Below are 9,064 nucleotides of genomic sequence, written 5' to 3'. Positions count from 1 at the left end.
TACAAAGAAACATTTTTTCTTTAAAGCAATTATCAAGTTTTTGGTCTTTAATTAAAAGTGATGTATTTTATGCCAACAGGTGGCGGGATGGCTCAAAAAAAAAAAAAAAAGTGATGTATTTTAAAAAGGTTTAATTTACAGCAATTTTAACTAAAAATTGATGTGCAGGGTTTAGTAGTAATCCTCTGACAGCTTGTTAAAATTACTGGATCATTCTGTCCTATATCTCCACTTCCTCACACACACTCTTGAAATTTATAGGCCAGAAGTACTTGATGAATTGAATTCTCTGTAAGTCCTTTTAAATACAAAAATTTGGCAAATTTTCGAATTAGGTGAAAAAACAATGATTTCAAATTAGAAAAGATTCAATTCCTACCTGCCACAGCACCAAATGCCAAAGAGCCACTCATTTGTAGAGCTTGTTGTGCTGCTGGTGGGATCTGCAAACCTGTACCTGTAAAAAAAAAAAGTCCTTACTATGTTAAGAGCAGAAAAACCTAGTTTTCTGAGTGCTTACTACCAAAATCATTTCACTAGAAGAAAATACTAGTAGAATAGTGTATAAGAACTGCTATTAAATTTATTCTTTGCAAAGATATCATTTTTACAGAAAGCAAAAGGAATCCTGTAACATATGCTATAGTACTCAAAGTGCATCACTATAAAATAGATTCCACTAGAACTTCTTCCATCTAGAAACTACATGTGTGCTGCCCAAGGATAACGTCTACTCCAAAATAAGAAATCATTTACTATTTATTAGTCTACATGATTACCTTTCTCATTATCATAACCCATAATAAATCATTCACAACACTAAAAAACTTACCCTCCGCAAGTCTTGCCATTAATTGGAGACGACCAGTTGTTCCCAAATCAATTCCAGTCCTTTCCAGTTCATCACTGTCCAAAAATGAGCTAGCACTGGAAGCATCAGTACGTTCAGTAACATGGCCAACTTTCATTGGCCTTCCTGCTAGCTCAAATCCATTAAGTTGTTCCAAAGCCTTCTTGGCACATTCTGAATCAGAAAACTGTATAATTGAGGGAGGAATTAAAAAAAGTACAATACATTAGTTTACATAAGTAACTAAGGTAAGGAAATGCACACTTAAGTCTAGTACATTCAATTGTTGTAACTGGGTGGATAATAAAGTAGAAATTTCAAGCTATTAATATAACCAATGTCATCAGACCATAACCTCATGCAAATTAGCTTTATTGATGTAGTGGTTTAAAATGACAAGATATTAAGTAATGCCACCTATCTTTAGAAATAAGGAATCTTAGTAACAAAATGTGAAAATTTATAAAACATCAAAACCCTTTCTTGTGCTGGGATAAAACTAAAAGAGTGGTTTGTTCCCCTTATAAAAAGCAAACTATTCAGAAAAAAATTTAATTTATTCAGATGTTATTTTTAATACAAAATTCTGGGCCATGTTTTCTTGCCAATGAAATCATGAAAATTCTTAATTCCAGGATGCAGACACAATAAAACTCTTAATTCAGGTTTTAATTTAATGGAAGAAGGGAACATATTCCCATCAATTCCACAGCTTAATCTTTCTTTGTTTCTATGTTTATAGTTACAAAACAAAAAACATTTACATACACACACACACCATCATATATTTACATACTCTAGCTTTGTATACAGATCACTAAGTCACAGTAAATAATTAAAACTTAGTTAATGTTAAAGAATAAAAAAATATGCTTTCATTGTTAATATGACAATAGTATTACAGTGACGAAACATTCAAGCACTAAACCTCATAAAACACTAAATACTTTAGTAAAAGGCGAAAGATTTATACGATCTGAAGAGAAACCAGAGTATCACACTAAATACTTTAGGTAATAAGTAGGATGAAATACTCAATTTAATGTTACATTTATTGTAAAATCCCTTTTTAAAAAACCCCACATCATTTTTTATTGGGGGAGAGAAAAAACAACCACATAGTTACTAGAAACAAAATAAAATGTTGGTGAGTTTACAGCTTTATAAGTTTTCTCCTTGCACCAGCACATATTAGGTAGATAAAATCCCTATGACCAATAAAATAGATTCTCTACCACTACAGAACAAGTTTAAATTTTATGGAACTTTGGATATTAAGACAATTATAAATTCTTGATTAAAATTGGGACATATCTGTATTTTAAAGTAAAAATGTTTCCAGGATCTTCCAATGTTGTAAGATAATACATGTGAAAAATTGCTATCATGTAATTGGATTGTAACAAGAAGTAATAGACAATGAGTTTACTGTTAACAGGGCACCTCCATTCACAATTATTCCAGCTGCCACTTCATACCCTAATCAGGGACTGGGCTGCAAGAGTTAACCAGAAGCACTTTTAATAAAGCATTCCTGGTCATTGTGGTTAAGTTGCACACATATAGAAAGGGTTTTAGGTAAAAGGGAATTACGAGACCTTCATTCAACTGACAACACTGTCATAAAAGAGTCAGAAAATGATGAAATCATAAAGAAGTCAGAGACTTCAATTATACAGAGTTGGCTAAGCAAATTGGCCACATACAGGCTAATAGTAAATTGGTTCAATAAACTTTCACATTTGGGGAACACTTAGTGCTACAAAGAAATGGCTATTAACGGCAAGCTAATTTAAGTATTAAGCATACCTCCCTTCCTTGTTACCAATAACTAATGAAGTTTTACTATGCTGCTTAGATCAAATACTTTTAAGTCATAATGTCACAGTCATAGTATTTCATTACCGTAATAAATCCGTATCCTTTGGATCGACCTGTTTCACTATCCATCATGAGCTGGATACTTTCAATCTAAAAATTTTAAAAAATATATTGTAAGTGAAAAGGATGGGGCAAGCTTTTATTCCTCGAAACATGTTTAAAAAATCTCCTGTCACCCTAAAAAATCATTGAAAACATACCACAATCCCTCATGACCTCAAAAATCTTCTAGAGGTCTAGAAACTTCCCAAACAAGGAGTCATAAACTTGAGAAATGGAAGAAATTTCAACACTTAAGACTTTTGGTTCAAAAACAAATTGCAAAAGCCAAAAATCCTTCGTGAAATGCAATTAGCATTTTAAGAGTTAAGAAACAAAATCAACATCGTTGTTTCCTTTCCATTATGCTAGCATTGAAAATCAATTCTCAATGCTGGACATGATAAATTGCCCCAAATATTGGAATATTCAACACTGGGTGTGGCTAATGATTGCACAACTTTTGTGAATATAATAAAAAGCAGTTAACTGTTAACTTTAAATGGGTGAATTGTATGGTTTGTGAATTACATTACATTATCCCAATAGAGCTGTCCATATAAAGCAAGCATGAAAAATTAAAATACAGCACCCATGTATCGTATTTCTTCATGTTCTGGTCGTTTTAGAAATTTATTATTTTTTTTTATAAAGATTTTTATTGGGGAATTGGGGGAAGGGGAACAAATTGCTGTCGCTTTGTTCTTCAGTCTAGTTATGGAGGACGTTGCTTCACTGGCCTAAGTTGGCACCATCATTGCACTCTTCCTGGGCAAGGCAGATCAGTCGCCGGCTTCTGGACGGCCGCGTACTGCGGCTGCTGGCCGCTCACGCTGGCTGCTGGCTACACACAGTAGCCCATGACAACCAACTGTCACCGGCGACTCATGGCAACCCAGCTCCAGGTTGAGCTGTTGTTCAGCATCTTAGCTGTGGAGGGCAGTGTCAGTGGCCCTCATATGTGGGATCTGAACTGGGGCCCTCTGGCGTCCTAAGCCAGTTCTTAACCATCGCTCCACTCAGCCAGCCCAGAAATGTATTCATTTTGTAATGACCGATCAACCCTTGCAATTATGATTCGTGCACTATCAGTATGTGTATATTTCCAATAAATAAAATACCCACAATCTCAACACCCTTACATTTATTATTGACACTTAAAACAGTTTAACAAAGGGGCTCAGTGGGGTAGTGAAAGAAAGCAATAAAAAGTACATCCGGGCCAGCTGAGTGGCGCGTAGGGTAAGAGCTGGCTTAGGACGCCAGAGGGCCCTGGTTCGGATCCCACATGAGGGCCAATGACACTGCCCTCTACAGCTAAGATGCTGAACAACAGCTCAACCTGGAACTATGCTGCCATGAGTTGCCGGTGATGGCGTAAGCTGCAGCCCCTGCTGCAGTGGGTTGCCATGGGCTACCGTGTGTAGCCAGCAGCCAGTGTGAGCGACCGTCCAGAAGCCGGCAACTAATCTGCCTCACCCGGGAAGAGCTCAATGATGGTGCCAACTTTGGCCAGTGAAGCAACATCCTCCACAACTAGACTGAAGAACAAAAGGACAGCAACTTGTCTGTTCCCCTTCCCCCAGTTCCCCAGTGCTGTTCCCATCCCCAATTCCCCAATAAAAATCAAAAGTATATCCAATGGCAACAAACATCAGTGAACACGATACAGCAAGAACCCCGATTTTTATTCATGGCCATGTCATGAATCTTTTAAACCAGAGCACAGCCTGCTATTAACATTTATTTTAAAACAAAATGTCTATTCTAAAATGAAGACTTACTAGACAGAAACAAAAACAGTCTAATTATTCCTTAATTTAGTAGAGAAGCCTCTCGCTACGTACCCCTCAATTTTCAATAAGCATAGAAAAAAAAAAAACCCCCCACAAAACCCACCAAGGGAAGAAAAATCTCTTGCTCCAAATGCACAGTACACACTTTTATCATTCATGTTGATTTTTTAAAAACAAGCGATTCTAGCACTTATGCATTTCACTGTAGCATTGTATCTTCAGATAATATCTTCTTTCAGGGAAATATCTTAGAAATCTAAGTTGTCACAAAAACCTTACAGAAACACTCTCCCCCATTTTTTTTTTTTTTAGCTGAGCCATCCTGCCACCTGTCGGCAGCTCAGCAGCAGCTCAGCTTGGGCTAGGAATCGAACCGGCAACCTTGTTGCTCAGAGCTCGCACTCTTGAGTGAGCTCTTAACCAACTGAGCCACTTGGCCAGCCCTTTACTCGCCCCCATCTGAATGTTAATCTTAAAAACATGACAAAGCAGATATACAAAAATTAGTATGCAGTTATATTTGGATGAAGAACCTATCAAGGATCCATGAAAGAAATTGGGACTTACCCTTCCAAAAGGCTCAAAGATCCCCCGAAGCATATCTTCAGTTATGTTAAAGTGTAAAGAGCCCACATAAAGCCTCATAGGTCCAGCACTTCCCTTTTGTAGATTGTTCGCCATTGCTGCAGCTCTGTTTTTTTCTGCCTACAGATAAAACAAAATGCACATCACAGCACTGAAACAAATAATTTTAAACAGAGTAATAAATCCCATTCACACTTTAGGATGCTTAATGACTCATGTCCAAGGTTAGTGATGATATTATGCTAAGTGTAATAGTCATAAACAAAAGGACAAACATTGTGTAATTCCACTTACTGTTACTGTGATTAATGGCACTGAATTATATCCGTAAATGATTAAAATGCCAAATTTTTTAATATGAATTGTTTTACTTAATGGTTTTTTCCCACAGAATTTTTAGATAAAGTTTTAAGACATATGTAAAAGTCATATATAGAGCAATCGTGCATGCATTTCATACATAAAATAATCATAAAACTACATTATGCCATCTGATGCATCCTGGTATCAACATGCTAATGTATAACATAACATTGTTTCTTGGAATCGTTAAATACATTTATTATTCATTAATGTACTCTCAGATCAGTTACTCAAAGTACAGTACACCAACTGACTGTCATAAAGGAGCTTATGTCAATATCAATCAAATCAAACCATTCACTGTCAATTTATTCCAAAGCAAGTACTTCTCAAAATCAATAGTTTTTACTTTACATGCTAACACAAGCTCCTTTTCTTACAACAGACTGGCTACCTTGAGTAGTACATCTCAACAGGTTAAATGAATTCAAAACATAATTTGATGCTACCCAGCCCTCTGTCAAGTCAATCTACACACTATTAGGTTTGTCCTCCCCTCCATCATAGGAAATGAACTGAGCAATGACTTCCCCCCATTTTCTAACAATTATTTTCCTATTGTTTACAAACAATAGTGATACCCAGTTAAATACTCCCAAAATAGGACCTGTTATCACCTTTTAGAGGTGATAAGAGCTAGTGAGTAATTTGATCATTATGTAAGCTTATTAGCAGTGAAACTGCAACTTCAAGTCAGATCTGTTACAAAGCTTATGCATAAATTTATACTATTATGTTAAAGTTTGATGAAGTAACCAGATTATTTAGGAATTATGCGGTGTTTATGTCAATGGTTTGAAAAGCAACCAATGTGACTATTCAGGTGCTGATGATGAATCCTACAAACATGTACTTTCATATTATATACTCAATACATTGATACATCCCAATTTCTCCACATCTAAATGAACTAAAATATTAATGCCAATTCTGCAGAGTATCAGCTAAGAGAAATTAAATCACAATTGCAGTTATCTTAAATAGAAGATATTCTCAAAATTAGTTTGAAATATCTTATTTTCAAGAAATGCTAGAATTGATAGCTATTCAAACTACTCTTAACATTGTATAATACCTTGTGAAAATATTAAATTAACAATGAGAAAATCATTCCATTTGAAAGGGAAAACATGACCTTGGATGCTTCTATCTCCATCTAAGAAATCATCACAAATCAGTAAAATTCCAGACCAAATTCTCAAGTCTTTTTTGTGAAATAGATATTTACAACATATATTAAAATGGAACAGAATGGGATTGAGAATACACTATTATCAAAGTAATCAAGGCAAAGTTAAAAAAAGAAAGCTATCCTGAGAACATCTGACTTACAGTAGTTAGTGGTAATTATGTAAGGCACGAGGCACTACGGCACAACACAAAGCAACAGGTTTCCAGTACTACGGGTGAGCAAATTCTTAACAAAAATATTACCTGTGATGCCTGTACTATGATTGGCACTCCTAAAACACGTTGGCCAGTTAATCCTATTGCTAGAGGCACTGAGCTAACATCGACAAACTCCACATAAGCGATTCCCTTGGAACGTCTTGAATTTCTATCAGATATCATCCTCACATCTCGAACCTAAAAAGAAAACACTTATCACAAGGTTGTCTGTGCAATCATCCAGTATAAACCATTATAGATAATAATTTCAAAAAGAGACAAGAGGCACAGTATTGATGCAGCACTATTTTATTTTTAACCCTCCATCGGGCACAATGCATCTACTAGATGCACATATGACATTTATTTAAATTGAAAATGAATGAAAATAACGTGTAAACATGCTTATTATTTATTCAGAATGTAATTTTAATTTGCCACAAAGTAAAAACAATGTTTATTACATAAATTCAGTATAAAAATCAACAGAAATTCAAAACAATCTGTGAGATCAGTTGTACCAGACAGAGGGTTAAATAAGTCAATGTGTAGACTGACTTCTATCTTTAGATGAATACATGGTAACAGTTATCAACTTCAACACTATTAAACTTCCAAATGACGCAAAACAAATGTTACCAAAAATAAAGTCCCTAACTAAATTCTACAAGATCTGGTGGTCAGATGTCTTCGCATTCTACCTGCTGTACTAACCATTATTAAAATGTTGTTTGCAATTTCCACTTATTTTATCTCCCTAAATAGGCTAAGATTACCTTTCCTACTGTAGAGAAAAACTCTTCCAGATCCCTTGGCCGAATTCTTGCTGCCAGCTGCATGCAGAAAACCGTCCTTGCATCTCTTTCCTCAGGAGTTAGATTATCAATAGGTTCCCTAACAGGAGTAAAAAATATAAAATTTGTAACTTACTTTTTAAAGTACATTTTCAGTAAACAGAATAAAGTGTATCAAAATTAGTTTGTCAGTATTCCCAAAAGCCAAATTTATACAAAACGTCCACGAAGTAATTCAATGTGACTCAATTCCTTGAACAGGATGATGTTTACTAAATGTTTCTTCTGATATTTTACATGGTATCAGGACAAAAGTCCACTGGCCTCTCAATCTTACAAATGCTAATTTCTCCAGGATAATAAAGGGCCAATCAGAAGCCTGAGAGTTTAATAATAGTAACAGGATATAACCCCTGATAAGCCACAAATTGGACTAGTCCAAAGTTATTAGAAAGGATGACTTCCCACAACAAAACCATAAAGTGAAATTAAGTTTGATAATCACAAATGATAAACTTGAAAGTAAAACACCAAATGACAAAAACTATTTGATTCTAAGAATTTTGTTTTATTTAACAAATTGAGATATATGGAACAGTGAGCTGGTTGTTTATTAGAACAGTTTTTTACTAAGACTGCAAATTACCCAAAGAAATGTTTTTTAATGGATACAGAATACAGAGGCAGTATCCATAAGCAAATAAAAAATAAAAAGCAGGAAATTATCTAGACATATCGTGGGATCCAATTTATTCAAATAGCCTTATACTTCTAAATTTATAGAAGGAACTAAAGTGCCCAAATAAGGGAGAAAAGTACAAGAGCACAATAGATGAAATTTAACTGCATAAGTTTTGAGGAAAATGAAAGTGTATATTAACATTACCTATTATAAAATATTACTAAGGTTAGGGTTCTAAGTGAATCCTTAAAGATATAAGCATAAACATGCTCTTATCCACGTTCTGGACATTCTCAGGAAGTACTTCTGAAATACTCCATCTACAAAACTCTGGTACATCCCCTTGAGAAATCAACAAGTGATTTTAAACATACTACTGTAAAACAGAGGTATAAAGCTGGACTAGATCCAGACAATGAGAACTAAAAGGGGTTTTTCTTATGAGAGAAAACTAAATATTAAAGAGTAAAAACCTCAGTATCTGTTACAAAGAGAGCTTTTAAAATCATCAAGGCTTTTACTAATTCATAGAATCAGAATATACCAAATAACAGGAGAGACTCAAAGTTAAAGGTGCCCTTTAAGGGAAGCCAGAAAGAACATCAGTAAAGAAGAAGGCTACTTGGGCCGGCCGAGTGGCGCAATGGTTAAGAACTGGCTTGGGACGCCACAGGGCCCCGGTTCG

The 9,064-nt window shown here is 35.1% G+C and overlaps 1 protein-coding gene across 8 annotated transcripts in view; it reads right to left on the bottom strand.

Moving 5' to 3' along the window:
* Window positions 1-9,064, bottom strand: part of RBM39 (RNA binding motif protein 39) — a 56,054-nt gene that overhangs the window by 8,402 nt on the left and 38,588 nt on the right. For all 8 annotated transcript variants that reach the window (XM_019655231.1, XM_019655229.1, XM_019655230.1 and 5 more), the window contains 6 exons: window positions 7,680-7,797; window positions 6,949-7,101; window positions 5,134-5,271; window positions 2,756-2,821; window positions 833-1,037; window positions 380-457 (listed from right to left, as the gene is read on the bottom strand). In XM_019655231.1, the coding sequence (XP_019510776.1) occupies window positions 380-457; window positions 833-1,037; window positions 2,756-2,821; window positions 5,134-5,271; window positions 6,949-7,101; window positions 7,680-7,742 (703 nt within the window). In that variant the 5' untranslated portion in view covers window positions 7,743-7,797. The remainder of the gene's footprint in view (window positions 1-379; window positions 458-832; window positions 1,038-2,755; window positions 2,822-5,133; window positions 5,272-6,948; window positions 7,102-7,679; window positions 7,798-9,064) is intronic.

The sequence above is a fragment of the Hipposideros armiger genome, unplaced genomic scaffold (assembly GCF_001890085.2).
Source record: "Hipposideros armiger isolate ML-2016 unplaced genomic scaffold, ASM189008v1 scaffold_238, whole genome shotgun sequence".
Lineage (NCBI taxonomy): Eukaryota > Metazoa > Chordata > Mammalia > Chiroptera > Hipposideridae > Hipposideros > Hipposideros armiger.
Note: the sequence above shows the minus strand (reverse complement) of the source record. Positions and strands in the feature narration are given on the sequence as shown.